The sequence below is a fragment of the Aspergillus ibericus genome, assembly GCF_003184845.1.
Source record: "Aspergillus ibericus CBS 121593 unplaced genomic scaffold BO80scaffold_12, whole genome shotgun sequence".
Classification (NCBI taxonomy): Eukaryota; Fungi; Ascomycota; class Eurotiomycetes; order Eurotiales; family Aspergillaceae; genus Aspergillus; species Aspergillus ibericus.
Window position 1 is genome coordinate 509832 of NW_020292110.1, and position 17160 is coordinate 526991.

At 52.7% G+C, this 17160-nt stretch overlaps 7 protein-coding genes across 7 annotated transcripts; 3 read left to right on the top strand and 4 right to left on the bottom strand.

The window, feature by feature from the left end:
• Positions 1-73: 73 nt before the first annotated feature.
• BO80DRAFT_378376 (AP-1 complex accessory protein LAA1) lies at positions 74-6551 on the top strand (the record flags this gene model as incomplete). The annotated part of the gene is made up of 6 exons (XM_025716739.1): positions 74-2521; positions 2573-2929; positions 2993-4270; positions 4324-4561; positions 4603-4904; positions 4958-6551. 6 exons carry the CDS (start codon positions 74-76, stop codon positions 6530-6532), a joined length of 6198 nt encoding a protein of 2065 aa, XP_025577051.1. The 3' UTR covers positions 6533-6551.
• Positions 6552-7170: 619 nt separating this feature from the next.
• BO80DRAFT_351919 (uncharacterized protein) lies at positions 7171-8572 on the bottom strand (the record flags this gene model as incomplete). The annotated part of the gene is made up of 2 exons (XM_025715604.1): positions 7171-7358; positions 7423-8572. The coding sequence occupies 2 exons, from the start codon at positions 8570-8572 to the stop codon at positions 7171-7173; spliced, it is 1338 nt and encodes a 445-aa protein (XP_025577052.1).
• Positions 8573-8834: 262 nt separating this feature from the next.
• Positions 8835-11385, bottom strand: BO80DRAFT_403400 (uncharacterized protein; the record flags this gene model as incomplete). Its single annotated transcript, XM_025717649.1, has 3 exons — positions 11185-11385; positions 10954-11123; positions 8835-10897 (listed from the first exon to the last, which is right to left on the bottom strand). Exons 1-3 carry the CDS (start codon positions 11325-11327, stop codon positions 8835-8837), a joined length of 2376 nt encoding a protein of 791 aa, XP_025577053.1. The 5' UTR covers positions 11328-11385.
• A 200-nt stretch (positions 11386-11585) lies between these two features.
• cdc123 (cell proliferation protein CDC123) lies at positions 11586-13025 on the top strand. Its single transcript, XM_025719094.1, has 2 exons — positions 11586-11743; positions 11808-13025. Exons 1-2 carry the CDS (start codon positions 11613-11615, stop codon positions 12913-12915), a joined length of 1239 nt encoding a protein of 412 aa, XP_025577054.1. The 5' UTR covers positions 11586-11612; the 3' UTR covers positions 12916-13025.
• BO80DRAFT_492404 (dodecenoyl-CoA isomerase) lies at positions 12999-14282 on the bottom strand. Its single transcript, XM_025723767.1, has 2 exons — positions 13857-14282; positions 12999-13754 (listed from the first exon to the last, which is right to left on the bottom strand). Exons 1-2 carry the CDS (start codon positions 14045-14047, stop codon positions 13118-13120), a joined length of 828 nt encoding a protein of 275 aa, XP_025577055.1. The 5' UTR covers positions 14048-14282; the 3' UTR covers positions 12999-13117.
• Positions 14283-14333: 51 nt separating this feature from the next.
• BO80DRAFT_423633 (uncharacterized protein) lies at positions 14334-15472 on the top strand. The gene is made up of 2 exons (XM_025719095.1): positions 14334-14746; positions 14816-15472. The coding sequence occupies exons 1-2, from the start codon at positions 14696-14698 to the stop codon at positions 15074-15076; spliced, it is 312 nt and encodes a 103-aa protein (XP_025577056.1). The 5' UTR covers positions 14334-14695; the 3' UTR covers positions 15077-15472.
• A 533-nt stretch (positions 15473-16005) lies between these two features.
• On the bottom strand, positions 16006-16449 carry BO80DRAFT_453927 (serine palmitoyltransferase small subunit family protein; the record flags this gene model as incomplete). Its single annotated transcript, XM_025722046.1, has 2 exons — positions 16006-16250; positions 16332-16449. The coding sequence occupies 2 exons, from the start codon at positions 16447-16449 to the stop codon at positions 16006-16008; spliced, it is 363 nt and encodes a 120-aa protein (XP_025577057.1).
• Between the last annotated feature and the right edge of the window lie 711 nt (positions 16450-17160).

Consider the following 17160-nt stretch of genomic DNA (forward strand, 5'->3'; position numbering starts at 1 on the left):
CTACCGCACTTTAGCTCGCCACTCATTATAGCGGACCTTATGAGTGGCATCTGAGCCTCATTAATAGAACTCAATGTCTTCTTCAGAAAACGCTCCGTCTACTTCCTCCGACCACAATGCGGCCCCCCGAGCGGAGCTTGATATCACCAAACTCCATGCGCTCCCCTCCGAACAACAGGACCTGTACCTCCTCACCTTCACCTCCGATCTAGTCCAGCACATCTCCGGTCTCGATAAAGCTCAAGTATCCGCGCAGCAGAAGTTCCTGAAAAAGGAACTGTTCAAGATCCTTACGCTTTCCTCGCCGACCCTCACGCGCGTTATCCGCAATAATCTTGGCCGATGCTTTGGGGCGATTTTCGACAAGGGGGACCGTGGTATCCTCTTTGAAACGGTTACGGATTTGCTGGGACTCCTAAATGCGGGCAAGAGTGAGGCGGAATTAAAGGCCAAGTTCGCCGCGGCCCATTGTATGGGTGAGGTCTTCGGTGTCGCCGGAGAAAGTGTCTTTGCGCAATCGGGTGTTGTCGTTTCAAGTTTGCTCAAGCTGCTCAAGGCTTCTAGTAATCATACAGGATGTCGCGGGTCAACTTTTGCCGTGTTGCGAAAGGTGGTGGTCGGTACTGGACTGCCAGTGGATGAAGGGACTGCGCGAGACATCTGGAAGCAAGCTCGCAATGCCGCAACCGGAGACAAATCGACCTTTGTTCAAGTGCATGCCTGTCGCTGTCTTGAACAATTGGTGAACACAACACCCTACTTCGACAACGCAAACGACTTCGATCACCTGAAGACCTTGGTATGGAAAGTCATTGACAGTCCGGTAGCCCCCGTCAGACACGCTGCCGCGGCGTGCCTGGCTCGTGCGCTGGCCAAATTGCATGCTACAGATACCCCGATTATTGCAGTTCCAAAGTCGAAAAAGGCAAAGAGACTATCGAAAAAGCCAACATCGAAGCCCGGAGAGGACGAAGATGAGGCGGAAGTTTCAGAGTCCTCTGCTCCCAAGAAATCCGAAGCACGCTTGTTCTTTCTTCTGCCCGACCTCCTTCGGCAACTGTCCGCGCAGTATTTACGGAATACGACATCCAATCGGGCCCGGGCAGGCATAGCTATCTGTTACAAGCACGTTCTACGGATTCTGGGGGACAAGGTCATCGAGGAACGCTACGGCCAAATTGCGAATCACCTTCTTTTCGACATCCTCAACCACCCCACAGTCACGTACAACCGATTCAGGCTTCTTATGACCAGAAAGTTTGTGAAGAGCATTCTGGAGGACACCGTTGGCCGTGAATCACTCCGGGAGACTAGTCAACTCAATGCTGCCAAATGGCTGATCAACGATGTTCTGAAGGACTACCCTCAAGTGATACAGGAGCGTCGTGAACCGAGCAAACATTCGCTCACTAGTGCTCTAAGTGCCTTGTCTTCTCTGATACAGTCACTGGGCTCCGCCTTTGGAACCCTGGCTGAAATGTGTCGCGAAGCTTTGCTCCAAGTCCTGCCACATCCCAGCTACACTGTCCAGATCCATGCAGCGCAGTGTCTCCGCAATTTTGTTCTTGCCTGCCCGCATCAGTTGTTGTCTTGCGTCACTATCTGCTTGAACAGCCTGAGTCGAGAAGTAGGACAGTTATCGACTCCCCGGCAATCACCACGTCGCTGCGTTGGTTATGCGAATGGACTCTCTGCTATGCTAAGTACATCCCGATTGCAGCCACTTTACGGTTCAGTAGAGGTTTTCTCTCGTGTCTTCACCCAGGCAACCGATCTCTTGAAGACCAGTAGCAACTCGGAACTACGCGCTGCAAGTACACAGATACAAGTGGCTTGGATCCTGATCGGAGGATTGATGCCCCTCGGCCCCAGTTTCGTGAAGATTCATTTGTCCCAGTTATCGTTGCTGTGGAAAAATGCGCTACCCAAGCACCTGAGCCAAGAAAATTCCGCCAAGCGTGGTATACTGGAATTGAGCTTCCTTGCGCACGTGAGGGAATGTGCCCTGAGTTCTTTGCTGGTCTTCTTGGAGTTCAATGGCAGGCTAATAACTGCGGACGGGGCGAAGAGAATTGCAGCGATGCTGCAAAACACGGTGGAATTTCTCGACGATCTGCCACGACAAAAGCCTGTGAATGATCTTTCGCAGCGCCTCCATCCATCATTGCATCTGCATGATATTGAGACCATGGTCCGGCGACGTGTACTGCAGTGCTTTTCGAAGCTCCTCCGGGTCCATCCTCTTAGCCATGCCGATGTCATTTCCCAATCTAGTCTTCTGAGCTTGGCAATCTCCTCGTTCGCAGACCCAGATGCCGCGCAAGCTGGTCCGCTGGAAAGCTCAATTGCCGCCTCTACCGCGCAGTTTGAGACCTTGTGGGATCTGTGTGATAACTATGGATTCGGCATGACGGGATTGGCGAGGGAATACGTGCGTGTAACCCTTACTGGCAAACATGGGACTGATAACGGGCCCTCTTGGTCGGCTGTTGATTCAGCGGATCAAGCTGTGGATGATGCTGTGAGTCAACGTTTCCTTCAAGGTTTTGGGTACTAGGACTCACATCTACAGTTAACTTTCCCTATATGCCAGGCAAGTGAGCATGATTCGTTGCTTTTGTACTCGACGAGGGAAGAGGATTCTTCCTTGGCGGATCCCCATTCCACTGGCGTTGTGAATGCTGCAATCGAGCTCTTCTCCGTAGCAATTCCCCTGCATGCTCCGAAGGTCCAGGAAAGTAGCGTAGAGCAAATTGCGACTTTCCTGTCGTCCACCGGTCTTCAACGCAATCCTGGGCGCAAGGCTGCGATGATCGTCAACATTGCTGTGGCACTACTCCACGCTCTGAAGGTCTCCGTCAAAGAGAACGGATCTACAGCCGGTAAACTCAACCCTGCGACTGACAAGGTGCTGCAGGAGCTTGTTCAGGTAAGGATTGATATTGGCGAAGTTCTGATGGAACCTATGATGACAGGAAGCTGACTGGTCTAGAAATTTGTCACTGATGCCGATTTGACGGTCCGGACAATTGGTGTTGAGGCACTCGGACGGCTCTGTGAGAGCTCTGGGACTTCATTTACTAATACGCAAATCAACTGGCTTGTCGATACTATTGTTGAGAATCGCGAGCCCAATGCTCGTGCTGGCTGTGCTGCTGCCTTGGGTTGCATTCATTCTCAAGTTGGTGGTATGGCTGCTGGCCTGCATCTCAAGACCATCGTTGGCGTTTTGATGTCGCTGTGTAATGACCCTCACCCTGTGGTCCATTTCTGGGCTCTTGGTGGTTTGGAAAGAGTTGCTAACTCTGCGGGCCTGACCTTTTCGCCATTTGTCTCGAGTTCCCTTGGGATGTTGGCCCAGTTATACAACGCTGACACCCACAATGAAGAGGCGGCAGCTCTAGCGACGTCCAACATTGAAATGTCCTTCCTCACCCCCGTGGTAATCAGTCGCTGTGTTGACTCTCTCATCAACGTTCTCGGACCCGATCTTCAGGATATCACCAAGACACGGAACCTCATTCTCACCCTGCTCCGTCAATTTCAGCTAGAGGACAACTCGGCTCTAGTCACTGAGAGCTCTAAGTGTTTGGATCACCTCTCACTATATGCACCGGGATATGTTGACTTCTCCGGATACGTAAGACGTCTGCAGAACGAGCTTACCGCTGACAACCCCTTAATGAGAGATGTGGCTATCCGGGGCTTGAGTAACCTCATGAAGCGTGACGCCGCAGCTGTACTACAGACTGCCACGCCGACTCTGGAGGAGGAAATCTGGCTTGCATTCGATGATACACCAGACTGCCCAATTCTCAGAAGCATGATTCAAGACTGGCTGCAGCAGACGGCGCTCGTGGAAACTGAGCTGTGGATACAGCGCTGCCACAACACATTGACTAAGACCCGTGCCAAGGTTGAGGAGATCCCTCTCACATCTGCTATCAAACCCAATGCAAATGATATGCCAGATGATGAGGTTGCAGGGTTTGCTTCCGCAATTGCAGGGGCTGGACAGCTAGACGAGGCCAATGGTGCTGTCGCTGGTCAAGAGCTTCTGAAATGGCAGACGCGGAACTTCGTGATGAGTTGCCTCAGTGAGCTTTTGGCGATCGTGCAAGAGGCAATTCTGCCGGATCAGACGATTCCTGCCGAGCTTGCACTTCAACAGAAGGTCGGGGATATCGTCCGCATGGCATTCTCGGCATCTACTGCCAATGTCATAGAACTTCGAGTTTGGGGGCTTCGGATCATCGATCAAGTTCTCAAAGTATGCTTGTGCCTTTCTATCATATTTGGTCCATCTGCTAACTGCACAATCAGATGTTTGGCAAAACACCTGACCCGGACTTCACCGAGGCATCCCTTCTGGAACAGTATCAGGCTCAAATTGGATCGGCTCTTACGCCCGCATTCGCCGCCGATTCATCTGCGGAGTTGGCCTCGGAAGCAATTAATGTCTCTGCCACCTTCATTGCTACAGGAATAGTGACGAACGTTGATCGAATGGGGAGGATCCTCAAACTCCTGGTGCTTGGCCTTGAGAACTTCTCCAGTGAGTGTTATGCCATGCTAGAGGAGAATTTCGCTAATACCTCCAAGACAACCCCGATACTACAGAGATCGGGGATCTCAAAGGACTGAACCCGAATGCTAGGGTCATGGTCAAGATGGCCTTATACTCAGCCTGGGCACGGCTGCAGATTGCCAGTATTGAGCAGGACTACTTGAACCAAGTGGTTCAGCCGTATCTCACGAAGCTCACTCCTCTATGGCTCTCTTCTCTCCAGGAATATGCTCGGTTGCGCTTCGAGCCAGATATTTCAGGCAGCTTGGGTACAGCTCCTTTGGGCGGCGATCTAAACGAAGTATACGCAGCGTTGAACCGGGAAACACTCTTGAAGGTACGTCTAGACTGGCATAGAAAGTACTAATCACCATGCTGACCGCCTTGCAGTTCTATCAAGATTCCTGGTTGAATCTTGTCGATGCCATTGCTGGTTTGGTTGAAAGGGACATCGACTTTGTGTTCGATGCACTGGACGGCAAGTCGGAGTTAGAGGAATCAGATAAGACGGACAAAGATGACCAGCAGACACCCAACGATGAGCCGAAGGGCAAGGGCGACAACATCAACTATCGGGATGAACCAGTTGCGTTCTTCTTCGTCCTCTTCGGCCTGGCGTTTGAGGCTCTGGTTGATCAGTCTACAACCCCATCACAGAGATTGGAGATCCTCCAAGCTTTGAAGAGGATCCTGAGACCAGTGATCTCGGGCAATGCGATCTATCAGGATGCTATCTTCTCCGAGACAATGGACTCTCTAGACCGCCTCGCGCTGACCGAAACGACCCCCATCCAGAACGTCATCGTGGAGATAGCACGGAACCTGTCTCTGGATCATCCTTCTGCCAAGGGCAGCGAGGGCCGGGACGACCATCTCTCCGACGACATTGAGCAGCTTTTCGAGCTCACGAGGAGCATCATCCTTGTCCTCGCAGGACTCCTGCCTAATCTCCGTGAGACCACACCTCTTGCACGATTCAATGTTGGATCAGACGATGCCTTGTCTCTCATCCGGCTTGCGCTTTCATCGCTGGTTAATGTTGCCTCGATTTTCCCCTCGATTATCCGCAACGACCTGAACGCATGCATCCTACACATCTTCAGCACCATCCTCGCCACTGGGTTGTGCCAAGCGGAAGTCGTACCTCAGGCTCTTCCGATCTTCAAACACTTCATCAGCGGCATCGCCAATTCTCCCGAGGTTGGGCCAGAACAGCCAGAGAACCTTGGTGTGGTGTCACGCCAGTTGCGCGGCTGTCTTACCCGCTTCCTCACCACCCTGACCATTGCCCAGCGACGGGAGTCCGACTCGTCTCTGCCATGCGCCAAGAACACCCTCCTAGCCATTACCATCCTATTGACGAGCGGCGGCCACATCATCCCACCCCAGGACGCTGTAATTTCCCGAGTCCTCGACGAACTTCTGGACTGCCTCCAAGACGTCGGTCTCGCCAACGTCGCCGCAGGCTGCATCCGGTCCATCCTCCTGACATCCAATCCGAAATCCCCCACCAGCGAATTAATCGCCCGCTATCTAGTCCCACGCCTCATTGCCTTCTACGTCGGCTGCCCTTCAGGAAAAGGCGAAGTCCCGAACGACCCAGAAAACTCCAAGACCGTCATCGCGCGTACCCTCGTCGCATGCATCACCAACGCAATTTTCCCCGCGAACGAAACCCCCACAGCTATTTCCCTCATCATGTCCACCTTGCTTTCCCGCGCGAAACGCGACGGACAATCCGTGTACCAAGAAACGGCCGTCTATCTGCTGGAGCTCGCGAAAGCCAATCAGGCTGTATTCCGTGCCCTTGTGGCTACCATGAGCCCGGAACAGAAGACCCAGCTGGAGGAAATTCTCCGCAGTGCGGAGGTGGATTCCGGGGCTAATCGGCATGCGCGGGATAGTACGCCGTCCGGTAGTGAGCAACAGGCTATGCCTAGTATTGCGTTGAGGTTTGACTTTTAGTCATCGTTTGCGTGTTGCTTTTTCCTCTTTTCTTTCCGTTTCAGCTTCCTTTTTTTTTTTTTTATCTTTTTATTCTGTGTTTATTGTTGCATTCCCCGTATTAATTTAATTTATGAGGTGTGACTCTAGCTCTGCGGGGTGACACTTCCTATCATGTCTGATGACTGGGATGGATGGATGGGTGGAAGGGATTCATGCACAGCTCATGCCGGTGAGCGTTTATGAGGTACATGCCCATTGCATATATATAGAGTTTTTCAAGATTATAGAGAAATAAAGGTGTAGGTTTAGTGATAGGGACAGTGGTTTGAATAATGAACGATGCGATGGACCCGTCTATTTGTTTTGCGCCTTTTCCAAGAATAGAGAAAAGAAAAAGGATGTTTAGGGTATCGAGATGTCTCACCAAGAGGGAGGGAGATAAATCAATGCGTTGTCAAAAAGAAAAGGGACAAGAAAAAGAGCGATAAGGAGATCTATAGGGGGACGGTAGTCCGTAGTGGATCCAGATGATAAGCCAACCGGGATAATGTGACATGGTAGAACGTATAGGGTAATTATCCGAATGGATGGTGGTTGTACAGTTAGACGGAGAGGGATGGAGGGAGGGAGAGGAGAGGAGTAAAGATGGCGAAAGCTTAACCAAGCGACTCTCCGAGATGGACTTCGGGAACTGGTGTGGACTTGGGCCGAAGAATGGGATCCTGGGCAACTGCCCGGGCCTCCTTGGGATCCTTGCTGGAAGCGTCTTGTTTCTTTTTCTTCTTTTCAGCACTCTCCTGGGCCTTGCGGACGGAATAGTATTTGAGGAAGATGATGATCATGACTGCTTTGTCAGGGAGTAAGTTCAGATTGGTTTGAGGAAATTGGAGAAATAGGGGATGACTCACAGGCACTCGTGGCAATAGCCATAGCAGCCCTCCTTGTTAGGATCCATCTCAGTCCCTCGATTTCGCTCTTGCCATCACTGTTCAGGGAGACAGTGATTTTGTAATTGAGCTCTTGTACAGAGGTATCGATGCTTCGTTGTTGTTCACGGGTCGACATCTTGTGATCGTTGAACATCCCCTTGATATCATCTTTTAGTCCTGCGAGTTCCTGGTTCAAGCGTTGAGACAGGATATCCGATTCATGTTGCAGTTGTGTCCGGGAGGCACGCTGGCGCTGCATTTCCGAGGCTCTGGCCGTCTGCAGGGATGACTGGAGTTCCGAGCACGCGGCTTTGAACAGGTAGGACTCATTCTCAACGTCCGACTTGGAGGTCAGGCTTTGTCTTGCGAGATCCAGGTTACCGTGCAGGATGGTCCGCACTGCCTTCATGATCGTGACAGATTGTTCTTCCGAGAAACCGCCGGTAGAAAGATCACGGACTAGCGAGTACGAGTCGAAGTGATGGACGTAGGGGGCAGGGGCGAGGTTTGGAGGCTTGTTCTCCGAGGTCGGACCATCGGTTGTGGCTAGGTAGGAGGAAGGAGACGGCATATGTAGGACACCATCGAGAGGATTTTGGTTGAGCGGATGGAAGAGATGGATTGGTTCTTCGGGGGGCCTTTCGCTCGGGGCAGCAGTTGCTTCTTCTACATCCTGCTTGTTGGATGCGGGCTCGGACTCCTCGCGGGATTCTTGCTCTTCTGCGGGTTCATGCTCGACTTGTTGCTCAGTAGCTGGGGCTGCGGACTTGTCGTTCTGCGACTGTGGTGAGGCTTCCGAGGCGTTTTCGGTGTCCGTTTGCTGTGACTGCTCGGGTGGGGCTTGGCTCGGAGACGGAGATGCGTCGCTGTCCCTGTCTTTCCCAGATGAAGGGCTTGCGGCCTGCTGGCGGGATGCGTCGTCTTTGGGTTTGGAGGGCGGAGGTAAGTTTGCTTCTGCCGCGGGCCCGTATCGTCGGTGATAGGTCTCTTGGGCGTGTCGTCGACTGGTGTGGAAGGGAGAGTGCTGACCGCGGGATGAGATGCGAAGGGAGCGGTACGTATGGGGTTCGCAAGATCTGACTGCGCGCATCAGGTTCGGATAAAGGAATGGAAGCCGTGGGGCCGCCATGGTGAAAAAGATGGGGGTGGAATGAGGGAGAGGAGGGCGAGCAAGAGAGCGAGTTGAAACAAGTCAGGAGAGATGGGCGATGAACGCATCGTGTTTTCCCGCGGCGAAGTCATCGTCACCGCCGGAAACGTGACGTGGGCGGTGAGCCTCCCCCGCGGACGCTAGTCTGGGTCGGGAAGGACAAACGGACGGGCGCTGATTGGCCGCTCGAAGGAGGTATGGATTGATCAATCTATATACATTTACGCCAATGCCTGGCTGTTTATGGCTCGGCGCCCACAGTCAAGAGCCCAAACAAGAGCTGCGTCCGTTTCCAGTACTCATGGGCGGCTTGCTCCAGGTTCTTTGTAGCCTTCGCAGGTGTGTTGAGGCTGCCGCGAAGTGTACCCAGTACATCCGCCAACTGGCTACGGTCAGTGTCTCGAATTGTGAACGCATCGTCCAGGTAAATCGTATCGAAATACAGCTGAATGATCCGGTCTTTAACATCTCCAGTATCATTCGGGACCGTATTCTCGAGCTCCGATTTCTCGGGATGGCCGTCTTCGCCGTTCTGGGAGGGGGTTGACCCATTTGCAGACTCTGCTGCCGATGCGTTTTTGTCCGGAGCAGGGATAGGTGCCTTTAGAGTCTCAATTGCGGACGCAACAGACTCTGAGAGCTCCTTTTGCACGGTGCTTTTAAGGACCTGGACTGTGGACACGTCCCAAAGTCCAGCACCGTACTGGTCCATGGATCGCACAAGCCTACGCAGGAATTTAAATGTCGATGGTGACGGCTGAACCGGGATTTCGGGATCACCCTCCCAAAGCGTGCGACCTGGAAGTTTCCCAGACTTGCCATTTGAAACAGCTGGGGACTTCCAGGGGCCTGTACGTGTGACTATCTCCCTGACCAGGATTTTCTGCAACTCAGGCACAACACTCTGGGAGAGTGCGTAATCACTGGCAATGAATTGGATAGGGAGGTCTCTTCGAACCAGTCGAATAGTCTTCAACATAAAGGCAGCCTCGGCGCTTTGACCAGGCTTTCCGAGGGTGCTGAAGGTTGTGATCAGGGAACTCTGGAGCGCATCAAATGCCTGCTCGATTGCCTTCTGCAAGGCCTCACGGAGCAGTCGGGGGTCATCATCGTTCAACATGGAGGGTATATCAATATCAAGATCCTCGTCCTCGCCTTCGTCCAGGGCGTCAGACCAGCGTAGTTGTCTCAATGCATCAATAGACTCTCTTGATTCTTCTATCGAAGACAGCCAAGCTTGATACTTCTCGAGAACAACGGATACGTCATCGTCACGCCCCAAAAGCCTATCCGTAACAGCTTGCTTGAATGCAGAGGATCCGTTTGAGTAGTCAAGGGAGATGAGGTCTTCCGCCCAGAGTGACTGGGAAGCTGCATGGTCTTTTTCGCTCCAGTTAGACGCCGCAGATGCGACGCCTTGGCCAAATATATCCAAAGCCTTGGCTTGTTCTGATAGAACATCGGTAAGTCTTTCGTTGAAGACCGACCTGATGCCTTCTAGCACCTGTAATGATGAATGTGTAGGTGTAGAGCTCCGGGAACAAAGCCAAAGCTCCAGCGTCTTCTCGCGTAGTGAGAGAAGCTTCGCGAAGTCTGGCCAGTTTGTTAAAGCGCCCCGGCACCCTGACACCAACTTCTCGAAGGCCGGCTTGGACCATTGTTTGATGGTCTTCTCGGCTACCGATTTTGACAACTCGCTGAGCTTGATCCAGGGTGTGAAGTTACTGACATCTGCCGTCACCCAGCGTCCTAGAACGCCCAAGTCCAGGTCGTCCAGATATCGAATTTCGGGGTCTGTCAACAGGGGTCGTGCTTTCAGCTTGCCAAGAACGTCCGACAGTCGCCGGGAAAGCAGAATCTTGGAAATCTGAAGGGTCCGAATATAGAGTCGTAAGCTGTTCAGAACATTGTCGCCTGAGGGGTCGACCGCTTCCAGCTGACTTCCAATGCCATCTAAGCGGACCTGATGGAAGTAACGAATGGCGTCATCCGACGAGGAGCTGGTTGTTAGGCAGTATGCCGCCAAAGCCTCAATGATCTCGTCAGCCGTGGACTTGGCAGAAGCCAGGCGCTTTTCGAGTCTCCTCAAAAGAGTCCGTCGAAGGGAAGCTAATTGATTGCGCAGGTTCTCCACAAACGGCGGCACCGACGTCTGCTGAGACAGGGTCTTATGCAAAAGTCGAGAGACGACCATGAGCTTCGCCACCAGTAACACGGAGCCGCGTTTTCTCAGAAGCTTAGAGATTGACGATGCGCAGCGATGAAGTAAAGCGAGTTGTCCCCCGAGCGCTCGTTTCGCGGCATCTAACTCCCCATCAGCTGTTGGTGTATGCCATAGTCAACTGACGAAGACATCATACCCTCATCAAGAGAATTCTCCTTTATCTGGTTGTAATGCGTGTACATCTTCTCCATCAGGCGCGGGTTGCATCGTCGTCCTATGTCGGCCAGCGTCGAATCGACATCTTCCATTTCGCGATTCATCGATACGATCGTCTCGGCAGTGCCAACAAGCTCCCGGTACCTCGTGCTGCACGCGCAGGACACAGTTAGTCTTGGCTGGAGTGAATCTAGATGCGGCTGTGGCATACCCAACAAGAGCCCGGAGCTTCTCCTTATTGCTTGCGATGTCCCGGCGCAGCTCCTGCTCCACGCGGCGCACGGTAGGAATTGGATAGTGAAACGCATCTTCCCATGATTTCAAGGTCTGGGGATCAGGACCGTCGGATGCCATGGTGAAGGGGGGAAGGGTGCTGGCGGAGAAAGCCAGCAATGCGGAGCGACAATGCCAACCGGTGCACTACCTGGAATGATGCTACGCAACCCGTAATGACTGGATGACGACCCCCATGCCTGAGGCAGCACGTGGCTGTAGTACGGTACGGTCATGCCTGTATCAACCATGCCTCTTCGGGTAAGGAACTTGAGTCATCCCAAAAAAAGAAAACGACCCCGCGGACTTTGCGATCGACGAGACTCTGCATCTTCGCAACACAATCGATCTGCGCACATAACCACCATGCCTCTTATTGATCCAGAGGCTCCGGCTCCGGCGGCTGAAACTCCCGTCGAGGAGCTTACAAGGCTGCCTTTTCCTCCAGTCACCTACTCCCACATCTTAAACTGCTCTTACCATCAATGGCAACCTCGGTATGCTCCAACATCACCCTCTATACTTCCCCCAAAATGCTAATCAAGAGTTACACCTTCACAGATACCGCACCCTCGTCCCTAAATCCCGCGCCATCCGCCTCAGCGACTCCTTCGTTTCCTACCTCCGAGCCGACGGTATCGTCTTGCCGCCAGAAGCTGCCCCGCCGAAGGACGCCGACGACGACGACGACGACACATTCTCCGATGACGGTGCCGCCGAAGAACCCGACCCGTCCCTCGAGTGGCCGGAAATCCACGCCCAGGTCAAGTCTACAATCACCGAATATGGCGGCAAAGTGACGCCCAAGCTAAACTGGAGTGCGCCCAAAGATGCAACCTGGATGTCCGCCACCAACGACACGCAATGTCGCACAGCCAACGACATCTATCTCCTCTTGAAAAGCAGCGACTTTATCACCCACGACCTGGAACATCCTTTCGATGACTGTGTTCCGGATTCCACCGACACCTCTTCCTCCACCCCACCTGAAATCCCCTACTACCTCGTTCTCCGCAAATACGTCAACTTCAACCCGTCGCTCGAATTCCGGTGTTTCGTGCGCAACAAGGTCCTTTTGTGTATTTGTCAGCGTGATCAGAACCATTTCGATTTCCTCTTCCCTATGCGGGATTCCCTCCGGTCTCGGATCCAGTCCTTCTTCGATGATAAACTGAGGGATACGTTCCCCGATCCAAACTTCGTGTTTGATGTCTACATCCCGCCTCCGCATGAACGGGTGTGGCTCATTGATATCAACCCGTGGGCTGAGAGGACCGATTCGCTTCTGTTCAGTTGGCTGGAGATCTTGCGGATGAAGGATCCCGTAGGTATCCAGGAGGAAGAGGTGCAGTTCGTGCGACTTTCACTCAATGGACATGCGGATGCAGAAGCAGCCGAGGAATCCGAATCTGAGTCCGAGTCCGAGTCCGAATCTGAACCTACCAACGAGGACGATGCTCCTTTGTTCCCCGAGTTCCGTCTCATCAAGCGTGATGACCCCGAAGCATATGCGTTCACGACCCCGCAGTACTCCGCCCATAAGCTACCGAAGGAAGTTGTCGACGCTTCCCTCACCGGACCTGGTGGCATGAGTGAGTTCCTGGGACAGTGGCAGGATATTTTGGCCAAGCAGGCGCAAGAATCTGAGTCGGAGACCGAAGGTCAATAATAGTTACTGCTCACATGATCAATTGTATTGCTACGAATATTCAGTGTTCAGCATAGACGGCGTTACGGATTAGCGGGGAGGATAAATAAAAGTTGGTGCTTCAATTCCTTGATATCTCCATAACCGCTCAACCATGGCATTAACCTAACAAACCCTCAACCCTCCTTTCCCTCTATGTACACTTCCTCCACGATCACAAACCCTAAAGCTTATGCTTCTTTTCCCCGGCAGCCAACCTCCTAAACTCCTCCTGCGGCACCCCACTAAGAAACCTCTCCAACCCGGCAAAAACCTCCAACCCATTCTGCTTATCCAAAACCTCCCGTTCCGGCCGTCTCACCAACTCCTTAATCTTCAACATACTCTCCTGATTCAAATGCGCCCCCAACGTCTCCTCCACCTCCTCCAACACCTTCCCCAGAAACCCCTCACTATCCTCACTCCTCCCACTCGGCGCCTCAATCACCTTATTCACGAACCCCGCCGCCACTAACTCCTCGCACGTCAGCCGCTTACTCATGATGAGTGCTTCGTTTGCTTTCGCGATGCCCAGACGTTCGACGAAGGCGCGCGAGGCACCGCCTTCTGCGACTAGGCCGAGCGAGGCGAAGGGAGTCAGGAGGAAGGTGTGCGGCGCGGCGTAGATGAAATCGGCCATGGCGGTTAGGGCCGCGGAGAGGCCGACGGCGGGGCCGTTGAGGGCTACCACGAGGATCTTGGAGTGGTGCGCGAAGGTGCGCGTGATGTCGTAGTTGTTGATTACGAAGGTGCGTGCGACGTCGCGGCGCGCTTGGCTGCTTAGCCCGCCGCCGGGGCGGACGCTGGTTACGTCGGCGCCGCTGGGTTGGGTTAGTTGTTTTTCTTTCTTTTTCTTTTTCTTTTTTGTGAATGGAAAGAGAAATGTGGGTGGGGGGTGAAGGGGGAGGGAGGTGGGCGCTTACGCGGAGAAGAATCGTCCAGAACCTGTGAGGACAGTGATGAAGATATCGGGCCGCTTGTCGACTTCGCGGAGACGTTCACCGAGGAGGTAGTAGAGGTCTGCGTCGAGGGCGTTGAGTTTTTTAGGACGGTTGAGGGTGATGATTGCCAGACGGTCCTGGTAGGTGACTGTAATGGGGTCTTTGGTGGCCATGGTGTGTGTGTAGTATGTTTGGGTATGAAGTAATGAAGATGCGATCTATAGTAATTCTTCTCGGAGAATTGATGTGCTATGCCGCAGAGATGAAGTATGCGGGGTGTGGTGGATCGATCAGAATGCAGATCTAACAGCAAAACACCGCTAAAGAAACGGTGTCTGAGAGAAGTTTGGGGAATCAATTCCTGCTGACCCCAGCTTATACCCGCCCCCTGATGCCCACATAAGAAGGGGCCCTCCCCAGCAGGGATCAGCCATAACGGTTCTTTGTATGCGGGGAATCCGACGGACCGCGGCAGTGAGCCTCGGTCCCCGGGAAGCCGACCCGTGATGAGTAATTGAATCACCTGACTGCTGGCACGTGAATGTTTGCTCACTTTGCAAACTCGGCATGGGATGGGCCGTGTCGGAAGCTCCGTGATAATAATCCGTCCGATCTTGGTGGTGGGTGGTAATCGGACGATCGAGATAATTTGTCGTCGGGGCCGGGTTAAGCACCTCTACACTCCAGATATCAGCGCACTCAATTGGAGATCAGAACTTGATACCACGAATCAAGGAACACTAAGGAACAAAATAAACCCACATACCAACCAACCAACCATCCCTCCATCTCCGTCCACCATCCCACCTCCACCACCAACCATGTCCTCTATCCTCCGCAGACTCCAAGGGGGCAACCTCGAAGTCTTCAAGGTATGCACTATACCCCCTTCTATTCCCCAATCCGCTTTCCCCCCTCAGCGGCTATACTAACCCCTCCAGTTCGGCATGTACATCATCTTCCCCATCGGCTGGATGTACTACTTCGGCACGAACCTCGACGACCGCTTCAGCGTCCCCGGCTTCTGGCCCACCACCGAACAATCGCACAAGATTCCCCTGGAGAAGGAAGAGATTGATCGCGAATTGGCGCGCATGCGCATGGTGGATGCCGTCCGTCGGGAGAAGCGACAGCAGCGTGAGGCGTTGGAGCAGGCGCAGGCGCAGACGCAGGTGCAGATTGAATCCTCGAGTGCGGAGTAATTGGGTGGGTAGTATGTGAGGGTGAGGTGATATATGATGGGGATTATCTGCGTGGGTGTCTACCTTTCCGGAGGGGTTGAAAGCTCTTCTGGGGGCAAAGATGATGGCGGATGTGGGCGGACGATTGTGTATACGTACCGTACTTGAATACCGGTGTATACGATGGGGATGGGGATACGGAAGCGACGTTACACATGTCCTACCGGTGGATCTATGATGGGTGCTGTTTCTGTTTTGTATAACACTCTTCTCTGAGCATGGCGGGAGTTGTATATTGGTTTGTTGGTCTGTGGATTGGATTGGGTATATTATATTATTCTTTTCTGTGTTTATGTGTAGTTATATTCAGGCGTTATGCAAAAGCAAAAGTTTCTGCTCAATTGAGCATGATGGTGTGAAACCTTGTAACAGTCATCATGGTTGGTGTTACATCAAGCCTGGTACAAATTCATGACCCAGGATTAAGGAGATGCGCAGCCGATGGACCTCGAGTGGATGCATGGAACAGAATGATACCAGGGCATTCGATCATAACAAGAGCTGCCTCGATACAGTATAAACAATGAGTGAGGCAGAGTATGGACCAGGGGACAAAACGAAGATCATGAACTCCTAGGATGCGCCGACCCGTTCAGAACAGTATCACTCAACTCCATGAAACAACTTCACAACGCCGATAAACCATTCGGTGCAGCAGTGCGATGAATCGTGAAATGCGAATGCAATTCATGCTCGGGACAAGAGGCATGCGGTCATAGAGGATGATTAAGGCAGCAGATGCTGATACGAAGAGCGAAAAGTCAATGCAAAGAAACCCCCGATGGTATCGCAACGAGGAACGAAGAAGCCAGATGACCAAACCCAGTCCGCAATCGTCGCCAACACCAAAGAAACTCACTCGGATTGTGGCTATAGCAGGCCAAGAGGTGTCATAGCTCAGCAATTGGGGCAGTGGCCGTCGCAGCGGCATTTTTGGCCGTTTCGTACATTACTCCTAGAGTCTGAGTACCAGTCTCCCGGAACACGGAGCTAATGGATGGAAGACTCGCAGAGATAAACGGACGCTCGCCAGCCCAGTAGTAGTAAAGGTGACCGTAGACGACTCGGATGTGATCGGGGAGGTAGACGTAGATGCCGGTTACGATCATAGAGATGAGGGTGAGGAGGAGCGAGTCTAGAACACCACTGGTTAGCTTAATGCGAAAAAAAGGTATCCTCAAAAACTTCGGCGCAGGCATCCAGAAGTTGAACGTACTAAAAATGAATTTCTCGGTGGGCGTAAGCATGTACACGGCGAAGGTCACCTCATATTGGTATATCTTCAACCGAACCCAGCGCACCAAAGAATTAATAATGTAGAGGAAGAGAGTCATGGTTGACGAGGGCGTTTGTAGAAGGGTTGAACGAAAGGGGTGGCGGCCGCGAACAAAGATACGGCCAAAGAAAGCGCTAGGCGGAGGAAGTCTGGAGAACGGCGGTAGTGAGGGGAATTGGCTCCTGCCCCTGGGAGAGAATCACAGTTGACCGCGGAGATGAAGTGATTTGATCAACGGCGCGCTGGAGAAAGGGAGAGGAAGAAGCAGAAAAAGATGAATTGATTCTCAATTAGGCATCCATGATCTGACCTGAGTCGATGGTTGATAGTTCGGAGGAAGAAGTACTGAGTACTGCAGTGGGAGGTGGGCAGGTCACAGAAGGGGCAAAAATTAAAAAAATAAAAGTGCGGGTTGATCGACCCAGAGCAGATCAGTCGGTGAAGGGACAGAAGGGGATGGTGACAGAAAGGTGGTAAATTAACTCTAATGAAGTTGAAAGTCAGACCCAGGGGAAAGGAATGGGAGACGAAGTGGCCGGGATGGCCACCTCAGCTAAGAATAGCTTCAGATAATGGGATTGGATAATGGGACTAATCAGGCACCCCCCGTCAAAGTCCAGTGCAGTCAAGTCAACTTTCACGTCCAGTCCATGCTCGATCTGGACACTGTTTCAAATTGGCTGCAGCGACTAGATACTTAACGCAATCCACCACGACGGGACAGACCAGGTCCACTCAGGGTCCAGCCTAAGGATGCAGATTGCAGACT